Source organism: Oncorhynchus mykiss, chromosome 17, assembly GCF_013265735.2.
Source record: "Oncorhynchus mykiss isolate Arlee chromosome 17, USDA_OmykA_1.1, whole genome shotgun sequence".
Classification (NCBI taxonomy): Eukaryota; Metazoa; Chordata; class Actinopteri; order Salmoniformes; family Salmonidae; genus Oncorhynchus; species Oncorhynchus mykiss.
Genome location: NC_048581.1, coordinates 32,916,998 through 32,933,725, shown reverse-complemented (window position 1 = coordinate 32,933,725; position 16,728 = coordinate 32,916,998). Strand labels below are relative to the sequence as shown.

Here is a 16,728-nt window from a genome sequence, read left to right as displayed (position 1 = left end):
TTCAACTCACAGCCCCAAAACCGAACCCTTAAGTAGAACACACCAAAACGACGGACAGCTGAGCGTACAACAGAGTGCCTCTGACCAGAATATCAAGTCGTATTATCTGGTCATTTTCCAACGATCCTACATGTTAAATTGGCAAAGAAAACAGGCACTGCACCCTATGACCCCACGGCGGAAGTAATTGATGGAACGGCCTACTACTTCGCTCGGGTGACCACCGTTCTGGTGTGTGTGGTCTCTTACACACTGGGAGAAGTACTACATTGTCAACAAATGGTACTTACCAGCTCTATATGTATTTAAATAATATACAAGTTAACATAAAACATGTTTTGAAAAGTATTATTGTTAGGACTTTTGAATGGTATAAACATTGCTATTGGATTAATATGGGGTTACTTAAAGTATTAATCAAATACAAATATATTTTCCTATAGGTAGGTAACCCCATACACTTGAAATGGAAAATGTGTGAATGTTGATGCAATGAAAGGCATTATTCTAAAAGGTGGGAAACAAATACTACATTACCAGTATGATATACAACATATTCCTTTATTGTTGTTATTGATAAATCTGTCACTCTCCCATCTGAGAAAAAATACAATACATCATGAAAAAAAAAGAATAAACTATAATGACAATAATTATATGTACTGTATGTACAGTCCAATTAGCATATTTATCAAATTCACATCTTAAAATAATTCTCTATACAACTGGAGGTTAAAAGGGGAATTACTTTGATTTACAACAGGCAAACTTGGCTCCGCCCAATGCTTTGTGTTTTGTTTTCCCATTGGTTATTAATAGGTTCTTTGTTTTGTGTGATCTCTTTTCATACACTTTGTAGTGCTTGTAAGCAACACCCCCTGCTGCTCAGAACGGACAAGTGAATTTTAGACGCATATCTATGAGTCACCATTTAGACTAGAGCATTCTGCTTTTACACTGCCTATAACAACACGATAGTTCTTGTCCGACTCCTGGTTCTGGAGGACCACTGTTTGCTTGGTTATTATTATTCCAATTGAGGACCGTATGCAGTCTTGATGGACAAACAGCGAACTAACAGGTCTCAAAAACGACAGCTCAATCAAACTGGTTTGGAGAAAACTAGTATCTAAAGTGGTTCTCCATGACCAAAAACACACACAAAAAGAAACACTAGCTTATGGTCAAGCCCTCACTATTCTATCATTCAAATGGACATAAAGCCCATTAAAAGACATGAAATGTGAGCCAACCTGGTGAAATATGCTTCTTCCACATTGTGAACAGCAGGGGGCCATATACTAACTCCTCTTTTGTTCAACTACTCAGTGTTGTGATGAGACTACTGTACGTTTACCACGACAAGCGCACCCATACATACTGACTCCATTTCACATCACCATGTTTAGCCACTCAATATACTGTGTTAATAAATATCTTTTTTTTATTTTTTATATATACTTTAAAACTGTACATGTTTTCTGTTCGCTCCCTTACATTGTCTAAAATTACCTGACACCAAAGAAAAATAAAAAGGAAAAAATATCTTTGTACAACGCAAGCACACCGAATTCTCCACAGATTTCGATCCATCCTCGTCATTCAACAGTCCTTATTTTAGAGACCAAAGCATTTGGTAGATAGCGAAATTCTAATCTCTCACATGTTCAACTGCAGATGAGACAATTTTGAGAATAAATGACAAAAATCTTTCTTGTTTTGTAGTGCTCACAACCAAAGGCATACAACTTGTGATAAGACCGGCAAATCTCAAACCATTCCACTACAAAAGAAACAAAAGTACACAAATCCCAAGGAATAACTCCTAAATGTTCAAGTAAAACAGAAAATATTCTTTAAAAAAATATTTACCTGTATTTAACAAGGATTTACCTTTTTCACCAACCATGTATAGTAAATAAAAAACTAGTAATTGCTCAAAATAATTTGACAAAATTCTATTTTCAAACAGTTATTACCTAAAGCATTTACCCTTCTTTCTGACCAGAGCTGGTCATATCGCCTAAACACAGGAGCGTAGCTTGTGTGCAGTTGAGTACTGAGAGACCTCAGTTCTGCTGTCAAAAATGGGAGCCAAGGGGCTAACTCAGGACAGGGGCAAGCAGGATATCTATGAAGAAACTATCTTAGCAGTCATAGCCAACTTAGCATTAGCAAAATATCTAACTTAGCATTATAAGCTGAAAGAGCCAACTTCACGGTCGCAGGAAACTTTACATGTGCAGGCTCTCTGTGAAGCATCTTGTCGTTGTAAGACAATACTTGGTTAATTATTTTGGCTTAAATGACACGGAGGCATAAATAAATACACAGCTCAAATAAAATAAAAAAAAATCAAATGAATAAATTGTTTCACTGCAAACCATTTTTCAGTGCAGTTTGTCAGGTTGCTCAACTATAAATACACGATAAAAGCAGCATGTATTCAAATGAGGTCAAACCACAACATTGATCAATCAATTCCATTAAATTGTGAAACAAAGTTTGAGTAATTTATCTACCGCTAGCAAAGTGTCAAAGGACAGATCTTGTTAAGAGTTAACGCTTCTACTTATGTTGGTACAGTATATTACAATGTTGTTGTCCTATTTATGTAAAGAATGGAACATCCAAACAACAAAAGAGGCACTCCTTGTACCTAGGCGAGCTGAAGCTGGAGCATAAAAGCATTTACAATTGAATTGGAAACTAAATGAAGTTGAAGGATGTGGCCTGGTTAAGTCAGTGTTTTGGCTGTGTACAGGCAATTTGGATTTGACCACTGATTCAACACCCAAGCAAAGCAAGCTGGAATACAAGGATGGCTTACTCACTTAGGTGACAGATTCATATGGGCTAATATGTTAGGAATTTTGTTAGCAAAGTTTCATCACACAACTCAATTATTTTCATGGGGTTGGCTTTTCAAGAGGGTGCAAAGCAAGAGTATGGACAATAGGCACTACTTAAAAAGCTACATTTTTACTTGTTTTAGAGATGAATTAATGGAGTCATTTCCAATGCGTTGTGATTACATACAAAACCACATGGACATATACAAAAGGCTATAATAAATCACACACCAAGGAAATGCAGGCTCATGGCCTTTACTTCAACTTCAAACTGACTTTCAGGTTTCTTTAAACTTATTTACCATTTTTCTTATTCAGGGGGACTCGAGTTCTGCACGCTACTGTATATTTCAGTGGATTGGAGGGCATTGTGGATCTCAACTCACTCGTTCAATAATTTAAACAGTACTGTGACTATTGACCACTAGCCGTATATATGCTGTGTACATCTGATGCAAATATCATTATTTTTAAACTCAGTTTTATGGATCAAATGGAATAGACAATGTCCAGTACTATGTTGGACAATAAATTATAACTTGTTGTTGAACACCCTGCCCACTCCTACTTTGCACACAAACTGTAAAATAACATTGTCTGCAAGACTGACGAAAAAGGCACATTTTCATGAAATCTTTGAAAACGATGACATTGAAGACACAGGCAGTCTTAGGGGTGCCCGGGGAGGGAGGGGGGGGGGGGGGGGGGGGGGGGGGGGCAGAATACGAGTATTGTGTTTCTGTTAGTTAGGAAAAGAACGCAATGTTTCTAAACGAGAGTACAGGTCTTGAGAATTTCCTGGATATCCGCTTGGTCTTTGTGATGTTTGACCACATCTCCTTCTGGTTTGGCTGTAGCACCCAGGCCCGCCCGGGTGGAAGGATAGTAGAGTAGCCCTCTTTCTCTCAAAACTCTCACGTTCACCCCTTTCAGCCTTCAAACCATCAGGTGTCTAACCATCCCTCTCGACTGCCACTGGTCAAGACTCAGACACCAGTGGCTAGTTACCAATCCACCTCACTACATTTCCTTCCACACTGCCTTTGAGTTGGGCTCCAACTCCCATCTCTCCCTTCAGTTACAACACAACGCCGCCCCTTTTTGATGGTCCTTCGAGCCGGACGCAGCTGTTAGCCATTGGGATTTGCGGTCATACGAAGACCTTGGCGAGCGCGTCGGCCCCGGCGCTGCCGATGTAGCACTTGGTGGGGTGGAAAGCCACGTCGTGGATGGCCTCGTCCGACTTCTTGCGGTGCGCTGTGAATTCCTGGATGCACGTCTTGCTCTCCATGTTCCACAGGCGGATGGAGCAGTCGTGGCCTAACAGGGCGGAGGATGGATGAGAACAAAAATATAAAGAAACAGGAACAAAAATATAAAGAAATAGGAAGGTAGAGTGAGAGAGGACGAAAGAGAGCTAGAGGGAAACGTTACAATTCTAAAACTGCCTTTTAGTGAAAGATCGAAGGGGGTTTCTGTGCTCAGATATTTGCCACACTGTCAGTTTGTATCTCCAGTTATGCAAGGAACAATATTGCTGTAATTACATGAAACGCTAACCAACATAAACACTAGTACTTCCCCGTTTCCAGATAAATACTTACTGCCAGACATCAGGTACAAGCCGTTGGGATCCACAGCTAAACTGGTGACTGCGTCCAGGTGGGCTACCATGGAGTGAATACATTTCCCTGTAATAGGAACCCGGGATGAGTACAAAAATCACTGTCCTCAATGTTGTATTTATACCAACTGTTATAAGTACACTTTATATTGTGACAAAATGTGTTTGGCTAACTATGTATACATTTGATTTAAATTTGAATTCCAGCTGGAATGCCGGTTCAAAATGACAGCCTTCTAGCTCACCCGTGTTGTTGTCGAAGAACTGGATGTGTCGGTCCTCCTGGGCCGTGATGGTGATGGGCAGAGTGGGGTGACTCAGCACCTTGTTGATCTTGCACGGGGCTTCTGTGTGTGACAAGACATGGAACTCAATTGAACATTGCCCGATTAACCTTTCTCATTTACATTTAGTCATTTGTCAGAACAACAGGGTAAATGGGAGTTATAACTCGAGACAAACTGATTCTAAAGTAGGGAGTTGAAAGGAGAGCTATAACATACTTGGTGGGCACTAGGGTTATATTGCAGACTGTACTGATATACCAGCTGCTATAGCCTATTGCTAATAAAACAAAGAAATAGCTAGGGAAGCTTGCTGAAGAGAGTACATCAACAAAATAAAAGTATGACTTTTAATGCACAAACAAACATTTATGTTGTGACAAGAGGGGTAAAGGGCGTTGACAGGGAGAGCGCAAGAATAGGCAGTGAGCACATAGTGCACTCAATTACTCTCTTTTGAGTTACAAATCTATACAGTCACTGTGTAGAAATGGCAGCGGAGCTTACCGGGCTCTCCGGTCTGGTCCAGCTTGAGGATCAGCTGCCGAGTCTCCATGTTGAAGAGTCCGATCTCCCCCGTGCTGAACGACGTCACCATGTGGGCCGGCTCACTGCACACCAGGTCCACTGACGTGGGGACGCCCAGTTCTGAAACCGACAGAGTTGGAAAGGTTATGAGCTAATCTTAGAGCAGGAGTTCTGTTGAAGGGGGCAGGATTTGAGTGTGGTGGCCATAGAAATAGAATGGCATTCTATACATCTATTTCTATGGTGGTGACCTGGTCCTAGGTCAGACCTTTTTTATGGGGCTGATAGTGTCCTGAATTTAGCTAATTCTAGATCAGTTTCGCTCCGAATCAGACAGAGGTAGAGAGGTTAGGGTTTGGCTGTGGGGACCTGGCTGGTCCTAGGTCAGACCTCTTTTTGGGGCACGTAGAGTTCTGAATTGACTCAGAGGTTCCCATACTTTTTTGACCCGCGACCCCACCATGTAAAAAAAGTTATGTAATCAACAGCCAATGTTTACTTTTTAAAAAATTGGGACTATGACAGTCTATTACAAAATCAGTCACATTATTTTTGACCATTTTTCAATCTGAAGACAGTATGGTTTGAAGTGACTGAAATGCATCAGAAAGGCATTGGGAAGTTCAGAAGATCAGCAGGCAATAATATTGTATGACTTTCTGTGTAGAAAAGAACATCATTGATGATGTTATTTCCCCCCCAGTCTGATTTAGTGCCTGGTCTTGTCAATTCTGTTCTAATGGCCTGTGGGCATAGTAGCATAAACCATTCAAAAGAAGGACACATTTGTAGGAAGAAAACAGAAACCCATCTGATTCTTACAACCGCATCTACCGGCTACCTTCTATGAACCAAGCGTCAATTTTCTCTCGCGACACCATTTCCCCCCCCCCCCCATCAGGCATGGTCTCGCGACCCCTAGTTTGGGAAATCCCGGAGTAACTCTTTATAGAGCGGATTCTAGGTCATTGTATAGAGTCAAATTACAAATATATTTTATAAGCTGATCCCAGAGCAGTGGTTATGTGGGACAGTCCGTGTAAGAGGGTCAATTAGGTGCTTTGTAAGCTGATTCTAGAGCAGGCACTGTGGAACATTAGGTGAAAAATCTGTTTTATGAACTGATCCTGGGGCAGTGCTTGTATGGGGCAGCCAAAGTAAGTCTATTGGGGGATCATTTCGTCGATCTGATCTGCGTTCAGCTATTCACCTCCTTTCTCGTTGAAGACGGCGAGTGCGGGGGAGGTGTTGGCAGCGTTCCACAGGCGCACAGTGCCGTCCCCGGAGCAGGAGAGCAGGCGCTGGTGGGCCGAGCTGTAAACCACTCCCCACACTGAGTCAGTGTGACCAAGCAGCGCCCCCCGCAGCACCGAGGGCTCTATGGCAGGAAAGAGAGAAGGAGAGTTAGGAGGGAAAGGGAACCAGAGATGAGGGAGAGATGCAGAATTAAGAGGTGGGGAGAGTTAAGAGGGAGGGGAAAAGGAGAGAGGGAAATGATAGAGAACGAAAGATCATGTGGAGACAGGGGGAGAAAAAAAAGGATAAAGAGAAGAGTGAAAGATGAGGATGAAAGGAGTGTCAGGTGGAAAGTTAGAAGAGAGCAATGTAGTGAAAGGGAAAACAGAGGTAGAGAGAGAAAGAAAGAGTCAAGCGATCAGTGAAGAGATGAAGAGAATATGAAACAAGAGAAATGTGCTAATAATCAGAGGCATCTTGGGGGAGTACCATATGAGTCATAGGGGTCGATATTGGGGTTGGGGGTGTTCCAGCTCTGAATGGTTCCATCCACCCCCCCACTGAAGCACTGCTCCCCTGTAGAGCTCATGGTCACACACAACACCGCACCCCTACAGAACACAGGAAAACTCATCTCATTATTAACTACAACTTGTTTTGGCGAAGACAAAACACAACACCTCACTCCTACAGGAGAAAGTGGCAATACTGTACCTGGCATTATACAATTCAACCATTTTTCTTTCACTTATGCAAAGATACAAAGTTAATTTGCTTGAACAAATGATTCATGTATATAAGAGTATCGGTCCAGCTGTCCATTTCTAAAAAGGTTGGGTTATAGTGGAAAAGGAAGGTTACTCACCGATGGGCCCGGAATGTATAGATGGGCTCCACATCTAGGGCAGCACACCTAGGAAGACAGACAGGGGATATAACTACCTTTTGATGTACATATTCAACGAACATAAGCTAAGTAGAACAAAATGGCCCATTACAGCCATCAGAAATGCATAGGCAGAAAAAGGCATGCTTTAGCTATCGATTGTCTTTTCGCAATAGTGCTCTTAACAATTCCAAATGACTCTTACCCCATTGAAAGTGACCAAGTTACCCACGTTCACTACTTAGGTACCTGCTTAAAAGCATCATTGTCTTTGACTGGCAGCTGGGTCGTATTCATTAGTGCACACCGAGAGTTTCTTTACTACTGTGTATCGCTCTTATCTTGGTCAGGTCGTCATTGTAAAATGTGTTCTCAATTACTTACCTGGTTAAATAAAGGCAAACATTTGAATTGTTTTGGGTCTAGTAAATACAACCCAGGTGTTTGACTGACAACAGTGTAGGCCTATGTGAGCTCTTACTTCTTGGCGGGGGCGGTCTTCTGGAGGTTCCACAGTTTGAGGGTGTGGTCCTCGGAGGCAGTGACCAGGACGGGCTCCACGGGGTGGAAGGCCAGGCCCCGGATGGAGTCAAAGTGGCTCCGCAGCGTGAACTTGGGGCTCCATGTCTTCCGCAGCGCATCCTGACTGTTGGTCACCTGAGTTAAAATGACAAAGAGTTTCGATATCAATTGGAGATATGCAACAAAATGCAAGTTATGCCCACAGATGTCCCCCTTCTGACCACCTCCTCCCTTTGCTCAAGCCATGTGGTTCCCTCTTGATTGTCTCTCCATCAGTTTGAGGCAACAACTCCGGCTGAAAATCGCAGTCCAGACCTACTGTCTTACAGCTGTTATTTGCTTGGTTTTTGTTTAGCTTTTTCAAGCAAGCACCTATTATTAGGATTCAAGCCTAAGTGCTGTACAATAATGTTTCAGAAGGTATAGCAAGCTAGGGAGTCACTAGTTTTGACTTATTTATTTCAATTTACAAAAAGTAACTTACGTGGTCACGCCACACTTAAAAAAAAAAAAAGGGTTGTTCCTGTTTGCAATGAAAGTTCAGTGGCGCTATGCTCTTCACAGAGTCTGCTAAATATGTCTGCAATGTGCCTCTTGTGCTTGACCCCGGTCACTGCTTATCCTTTTAATTTCCTGCTTGTTAGAGCTGCAACATCTTAGTATGAAAGTTACCATACAAACGTTAATGTTATCTAACGCACACAAATCCATTCCTATTTTGAGACGAGTGTGTCCATCATATAAATATAATTCTAACACTAAGGTGTCCTCCCACACTGGGTCCAACTGAGCAATATGACACTCAGTCTCTTCAACCACAACCTCAATCTGCATGCTAGCTCTCCACAGCAATACAACCGCAGTTCACTTCACATTCAATTGATCTGGAGTGTGTATGTGCACGTATGTGCCTGTGTCTCTGTGTGTGTGAGTGTCAATAAAAGTGAAAGTCAAAGCCCATGCTAATCAGACTAGCCTGATTAAATATTGACATTTTGAAAGCTTTGAAAAATAGTTTGGACCTTTAGATAAATACAGTTCATTCAGAAAGTATTCAGACCCCTTGACTTTTTCCACAAAAATATATGAAATATCACATTCACATAAGTATTCAGACCCTTTACTCAGTACTGGAAGCATTTTGTCAGCGATTACAGCCTTGAGTCTTCTTGGGTACGACGCTACAAGCTTGGCACACCTGTATTTGGGTATTTTCTGCAGATCCTCTCAAGCTCTGTCAGGTTGGATGGGGAGCATCGCTGCACAGCTATTTTCAGGTCTCTCCAGAGATGTTTGATCAGGTTCAAGTCCGGGCTCTGGCTGGGCCACTCAAGGACATTGAGACTCGTCTCGAAGCCACTCCTGTGTTGTCTTGGCTGCGTGTTTCGGCTCGGTGTCCTGTTGGAAGGTGAACCTGAGCGCTCTGGAGTAGGTTATCAAGTATCTCTCTGTACTGTCCCTCGATGTTGACTAGTCTCCCAGTCCCTGCTGCATGATGCAAAAATGTCTAAAAACCTGTTTTCGCTTTGTCATTATGGGGTATTGTGTGTAGATTGGGATTTTTTATTTATTTAATCCATTTTAGAATAACGTAACAAAATGTAGAAAAGGTCAAGGGGTCTGAATACTTTCCGAAGGCACTGTATATGCCTTTCTACTTAGTGTTCTAGTTTAGAAGCTCAAAGTCTCTAAATCTAGCCAATCAATTTATCTTTTTCTACATGGAAATGTGAAGCAGTAGATATTTGCTGCCCCGAGGGACCTAAGTGCTGAAAGAGTTGTCTATGGGGCTCCACAGGCTTTAGGTCATGTAGATAAATAGCTAATTTACCTGGGTGCGAACACGCCATATTTATATATACAGCAGAAAATGTCATTTGTGAATGCTGCTGCCCGCTGTTTGGTGGTGGTGCCCTTTGATCTGATTAGCTGAATGTTGTACTGTCTGTCAAAATATTGCCTGGCTGTTTTCCTTCATTTTGTTATGATTGCTGTGGTCATCACAACCTCTCCCTCAACGTGATCAAGATAAAGGAGATGATTGTGGACTACAGGAAAAGGAGGACCGAGCACGCCACCATTCTCATCTACGGGGCTGTAGTGGAGCAGATTGAGAGCTTCAAGTTCCTTGGTGTCGACATCACCAACAAACAAACAAACAAACAAACAAACAAACAAACATGGTCCAGACACACCAAGACAGTCGTGAAGAGGGAATGACAAAACCTATTCCCCCACAAGAGACTGAAAATATTTGGCATGGGTCCTCAGATGCTCAAAAGGTTCAACAGCTGCACCATCGAAAGCATCCTGACTGGTTGCATCACTGCTTGGTATGGCAACTGCTCGGCCTCCGACCGCAAGGCACTACGAAGGGCAGTGCGTACGGCCCAGTATGTCACCAAGCTTCCTGCCATCCAGGACCTCTATATCAGGCGGCGTCAGAGGAAGGCCCTAAAATTGTCAAAGACTCCAGCCACGCTAGTAATAGACTGTTCTCTCTGCTACTGCATGGCAAGCGGTACACAAGCACCAAGTCTAGGTCCAAGAGGCTTCTAAACAGCTTCTACCCCCAAGCCATAAGACCCCTGAAAATCAAATCAAATGGTTACCCAGACTATTTGCATTGCCCCCCCCCCCACCCCACTTTTACTCTGCTGCTACTCTCTGTTTATTATCTATGCATAGTCACTTTAATAACTCTACCTACATGTACAATTTACCTGAATTACCTCGACTAACCAGTGCCCCTGCACATTGACTTTGTACCGGTAACCCCCTGTATATAACCTCGCTATTGTTATTTTACTGCTGCTCTTTAATTATTTGTTACTTTTATTTCCATTTTTTAAAAAAGGTATTTTCTAAAAACTGCATTGTTGTAAGTATTTGGCGCATGTGACAAATAAAATGTTATATGTAAATAAAATTCCCTTTGGGACAATAAAGTGTGTCGTTTATGTCGTAATAAAGGTTTTCATTAATTTATTAATTCACTGCTAGCTGCCTTGCCATTGCATCTGGCAGTGGTTGGTGCCCAGTGTAAGGAAGGACTAACGCAACTCAAATTGTAGACCAGGCTGTCGGCTTTCTTGGCCACGCCCCCCTTACTCCCCCTCACCCTCTCTTCCTTCCTTATCCTCCCTTCCCTGCAGATGTAGATACTCACGTCGTAGGCCAGGCTGTCTGCCTCATTGGCCACAGTGAGGCCCGCCAGCTCGCCGAGGCCCAGCTCGCTCTCCGCCGCCTCGTCCGGCCCCATAATGAACGACTTCCCTGACGTGGGCGGAAACGTCATGGCCTCCACTGGGATGGATGGACGGACAGTGAGATCGATGGACAGACCAGACAAAATAGGCAGATGGACAGAGCCAGACAAACAAATTACACAGATACCAGAAAAGTAGGGAAAAATTAACAGACGGACAAACAGAAGTCAAAAACACTAAACGACTGTTACTGGTATTTGGGCCTATTAGATATTGTTGTGTAAAATTGTAAATTTGTAAATTAAATTATTTACAGTCAATTGTGTATATTTGGAAATTGTGCACTCTGTAAATTCAAACCCTTTGGGGACAATTAAGCTCTCGTCTTACCTTCCTCGGGGTGGCCCACTTCGTGCTCGTTGAGCCTGGGGACGCTGGGCCGGGACGGCGGTGTCACGGGGGGCTGCATGGAGGGGATGTCCTCGGCGTCTCGCAGGTTGGCCAGCATATCCTGCAGTTTGGACCGGTTAGGCCCTGGGAGGAGGAGGAAGATGAGAAGAGGATCATGGAGAAGGAGTAGAGACAAAGAAGGAAAGGAGAGGGAGGAAGGAGGAGGAAGAGGAGAAGTAGCAGTATACAGAGAGGATCAGGAAGGAAAAGAGTCAAAGAAAGAAAGGAGAGGGATAAGGAAGACGAGAAGAGGAGAATGGAAGGTCATCTTCTTAGAGTAGAAGGGCATGCAATCCTCATCTTAAATACCTTTGGGCAGGGGTCACTGGCTCTTTGGAGTTACTGGGTACACAGGGTTTTGTACCAGCCCAGCACTACTAATCAGTTTCAAATAATACACGTTTTTCAGTCTGAACCATAATTAGTTGAATCAGGTGCATTAGTGCTGGTCTGGAACAAAAGACTGCACTCCAAGTAGCTCGGAGTTGGAGACCCATGCTGGAAGGCTGATTGAAAAAAATCAAAAATCAAAAAGTGATGCAGAGAATGGACAAGATAACAGGGCCCGTATTCATAAAGCATCACAAAGTAGCAGTGCTGATTAAGGATCAGTTTAGCTTTTTAGATAATCATTTATATGATTTTATGGACAGGGGGAACCTGATCCTAGCTCAGAGCTGCTACTTAGGGGCGGCAGATAACCTAGTGGCTAGAATGTTGGGCCAGTAACTGAAATGTTGCTAGATCGAATCCCCGAGCTGACAAGGTAAAAATCTGTTGTTCTGCCCCTGAACAAGGCAGTTACTCCACTGTTCCTAGGCCATCATTGAAAATAAGAATTTGTTCCTAACTGACTTGCCTAGTTAAATAATGGGACTTTAAAAAATATATTTGTATTTATTTAAATACTCAGAAACTTTATAAGATTGAAGACACAAATAAGCAGATTGAAGAGCAGATCCACGGCTGATGCTTGGCGAAAGACGACTTCGTAGCTTGAACATAGAAATAACTCATTGAACAACAAAAGCTTAAGTTGGGAGGAAAGGAGAGCGTTAAGTCACTGACACCGGCATACTTTCAGAGATAATAAGAAGTTGGAATGTTTGAAAAATACAGAGACAGAAAAAAGGAACCAGCACACATACAAAGACACAGGTGTAGCTGATAACCTATGGCATAATAAAGACAGGTACAAACACGACGAAGCGGGATGGAATGTCTCAAGTGTAGGATGGTGCAACCATAGACATAGAATTACTAGAAGGGGCACGCCCATTCAAAACAATGAGGCCATAATGGGTAAGCCATTTCACTCATACTGAGTGTACCCGCGAGGGTGCAGTCAAATTGCTGTGGGCTATGCCCTTTTTAGTAATTATATTTCTATGGATGCAACTTAAAACAGCAATGAGTAAGGTCGACACAGCGAGAGGGTTAGGAATGCAGCACAGTGCACTTTTCTTTTAGTGAATGTGGTTATAGTGATTGATCACTTACAAGAGTGATCAAATTGTCCTGCGCGGTTCTGAGCACTGTGAGGAGAGGCAGTGATTGCAATCCCATAAAAATGTTAACATACAAACATGTACGCGCGGAACCACACACAGAGGCACACACAAACATGGAGAAGGTGGTACTAGATGGCCGAAATAGAGAGCCAAAACGAAGCGATGGGAGGAGTAGTGTATCTAACGTGCTTAACGTGTCTGTTAAATATAATTTTTGCATGTTATAGTTGACCTCAGAGAGAGAGAGAGAGAGAGAGAGAGAGAGAGAAGCTCTTATCACCAGGACAAGGAGAAAGAAAGCAATGACGAGAAAGAAAGGGGAGGCCTGACAGACTTACTCTTCACCCCCTTTTTGCCCTTGCGCTCCTTCCTGTACTGCTCCTTGAGTTGGGCTATGAGGCCCTGGTCCACGTCCCAGGCCTCGGGCATGGGGCACTGCTCTTCCTTCTCTACACCCGAAGGAAGGGGTTGGGGGAAGGGGGGGGCAGAAACCGAGAAGCCGGTCAGTGTCCAGAACTTTCTATTGAACCAGACCAAACGAAACTCAAATCCAAAGTGTTATGAAATTAAAAGGTGGTTCAAGTAAAGATGGCCTCTTTAATCCTAATATATGTACAGTGCCATGCGAAAGTATTCGGCCCCCTTGAACTTTGCGACCTTTTGCCACATTTCAGGCTTCAAACATAAAGATATAAAACTGTATTTTTTTGTGAAGAATCAACAACAAGTGGGACACAATCATGAAGTGGAACAACATTTATTGGATATTTTTTTTTTTTTTAACAAATCAAAAACTGAAAAATTGGGCGTGCAAAATTATTCAGCCCCCTTAAGTTAATACTTTGTAGCGCCACCTTTTGCTGCGATTACAGCTGTAAGTTGCTTGGGGTATGTCTCTATCAGTTTTGCACATCGAGAGACTGAAATTTTTTCCCATTCCTCCTTGTAAAACAGCTCGAGCTCAGTGAGGTTGGATGGAGAGCATTTGTGAACAGCAGTTTTCAGTTCTTTCCACAGATTCTCGATTGGATTCAGGTCTGGACTTTGACTTGGCCATTCTAACACCTGGATATGTTTATTTTTGAACCATTCCATTGTAGATTTTGCTTTATGTTTTGGATCATTGTCTTGTTGGAAGACAAATCTCCATCCCAGTCTCAGGTCTTTTGCAGACTCCATCAGGTTTTCTTCCAGAATGGTCCTGTATTTGGCTCCATCCATCTTCCCATCAATTTTAACCATCTTCCCTGTCCCTGCTGAAGAAAAGCAGGCCCAAACCATGATGCTGCCACCACCATGTTTGACAGTGGGGATGGTGTGTTCAGCTGTGTTGCTTTTACGCCAAACATAACGTTTTGCATTGTTGCCAAAAAGTTCAATTTTGGTTTCATCTGACCAGAGCACCTTCTTCCACATGTTTGGTGTGTCTCCAAGGTGGCTTGTGGCAAACTTTAAACAACACTTTTTATGGATATCTTTAAGAAATGGCTTTCTTGCCACTCTTCCATAAAGGCCAGATTTGTGCAATATACAACTGATTGTTGTCCTATGGACAGAGTCTCCCACCTCAGCTGTAGATCTCTGCAGTTCATCCAGAGTGATCATGGGCCTCTTGGCTGCATCTCTGATCAGTCTTCTCCTTGTATGAGCTGAAAGTTTAGAGGGACGGCCAGATCTTGGTAGATTTGCAGTGGTCTGATACTCCTTCCATTTCAATATTATCGCTTGCACAGTGCTCCTTGGGATATTTAAAGCTTGGGAAATCTTTTTGTATCCAAATCCGGCTTTAAACTTTAAACTCTTCACAACAGTATCTCGGACCTGCCTGGTGTGTTCCTTGTTCTTCATGATGCTCTCTGCGCTTTTAACGGACCTCTGAGACTATCACAGTGCAGGTGCATTTATACGGAGACTTGATTACACACATGTGGATTGTATTTATCATCATTAGTCATTTAGGTCAACATTGGATCATTCAGAGATCCTCACTGAACTTCTGGAGAGAGTTTGCTGCACTGAAAGTAAAGGGGCTGAATAATTTTGCACGCCCAATTTTTCAGTTTTTGATTTGTTAAAAAAGTTTGAAATATCCAATAAATGTCGTTCCACTTCATGATTGTGTCCCACTTGTTGTTGATTCTTCACAAAAAATACAGTTTTATATCTTTATGTTTGAAGCCTGAAATGTGGCAAAAGGTTGCAAAGTTCAAGGGGGCCGAATACTTTCGCAAGGCACTGTATATATAGCCTGTAAAATGTATTGCAGAGACACTTGCCTACAACCCTATTGGAGCAGTGGTTAGCGAGTTTGCCTACGGGCAGGGAGATCTGGGTTTGAGACCGGCAATGTATAGTATGTAGCATTATTGCCATTTGCTTGCTTTGTATGTCAAAAAGTGTGTGATGGAAATTCTTCCTGTAATACTCTCCCCCCCCCCCCCCCCCCCCACCACCACCGAGAACCCCAAGTTTATGTTTTCTACAGGCCTTCGGACCGCTCTCAAAGCACATATAGGGGGTGGTGATGTCAACACATAGAGGTCAGTCAGGAAGAGAATCGGTCAAATTCTCCTCATATGACAACAGACAGGGATGGAACAGGAGAATAGAGTCATGCCACTCGATATGGAAACACAAATGCACAAAACTGCCATTAAACAAAGGATTCGGGGAGGGGGAGTTGTAGTAAAGAGCCAGATTGGCTTCCGACAACAAAAAAAAATACAGCTGACATCAAATGCTGAATTTGATAGCCGGCAGCAATCCTGTTTTTTTTTTTGCGTTAATGTATTCAAAAATATTCATGTCAAAGAAAGCTGTGTCCAGCCAAATAAGGTGACAACAAAGCATATGGTGAACAGCCGTCATGCCTCACTCAGTCTCTGCAAGGCTTTGTCCTTTGTGCCGTAACGTCAACAACAGCATAACATGCTAATGTTAAGACAATGCAAATAACATTCAATACCCCCCCCCCCCCCCCCCCACAAAATAATGCAACGCCATTCAACAATACTCCATCATGTTGTGAAATGTTCTATATATCAAAAGCAGCAACCATGTAGGTTTTATAGTGTGAGCTGGCTAAAGAACTAAAAACACAACATATAATGTATTTCAACAAAAAATGTCAAATTATGTGGGGGACCTGTATCTCTATACCTATAAGCATATCACTATTCCTAATTTCAGATGCAGGCATGATCATACATGGTCCATAGGGCTCAGATCAAAAATAGTGCACCATATAGGGAATAGGGTGCCATTAGGACATACCCTCTTGTTCTTTTGCACCCCAGTATCTCTACTTGCAAATCATCATCTGCATAACTATCACTCCAGTATTAATGCTAAACTGTAATTATTTTCATCTCTATGGCATATTTATTGCCTACCTCCCTACATTTGCACACACTGTAATAGATCTTTCTAATTTTATTTTCTGTTGTGTTATTGACTGTACGTTTGTTTCTGTTTAACTCTGTGTTGTTGTTTGTTGCACTGCTTTGCTTTTTGGCCAGGTCGCAGTTGTAAATGAGAACTTGTTCTCAACTGGCCTACCTGGTTAAATAAAGGTGAAAAATATATATATATATATATCTGTAGTGGCAGTGTGTGGGATCAAGCGG

At 42.6% G+C, this 16,728-nt stretch overlaps 1 protein-coding gene across 3 annotated transcripts in view; it reads right to left on the bottom strand.

The window, feature by feature from the left end:
- Nucleotides 1-542: 542 nt before the first annotated feature.
- strn (striatin, calmodulin binding protein) overlaps nucleotides 543-16,728 on the bottom strand; it is an 86,964-nt gene continuing 70,778 nt past the window's right edge. For 2 of the 3 annotated variants that reach the window (XM_021568210.2, XM_021568211.2), the window contains exons 8-18: nucleotides 13,441-13,551; nucleotides 11,532-11,675; nucleotides 11,102-11,238; nucleotides 7,892-8,067; nucleotides 7,390-7,437; nucleotides 7,014-7,135; nucleotides 6,499-6,666; nucleotides 5,268-5,408; nucleotides 4,722-4,823; nucleotides 4,457-4,543; nucleotides 543-4,172 (exon numbers count right to left, since the gene is read on the bottom strand). In XM_021568210.2, coding sequence (XP_021423885.1) covers nucleotides 4,003-4,172; nucleotides 4,457-4,543; nucleotides 4,722-4,823; nucleotides 5,268-5,408; nucleotides 6,499-6,666; nucleotides 7,014-7,135; nucleotides 7,390-7,437; nucleotides 7,892-8,067; nucleotides 11,102-11,238; nucleotides 11,532-11,675; nucleotides 13,441-13,551 — 1,406 coding nt within the window. In that variant the 3' untranslated portion in view covers nucleotides 543-4,002. The remainder of the gene's footprint in view (nucleotides 4,173-4,456; nucleotides 4,544-4,721; nucleotides 4,824-5,267; nucleotides 5,409-6,498; nucleotides 6,667-7,013; nucleotides 7,136-7,389; nucleotides 7,438-7,891; nucleotides 8,068-11,101; nucleotides 11,239-11,531; nucleotides 11,676-13,440; nucleotides 13,552-16,728) is intronic. The other variant, XM_021568212.2, reaches the window with a different exon arrangement.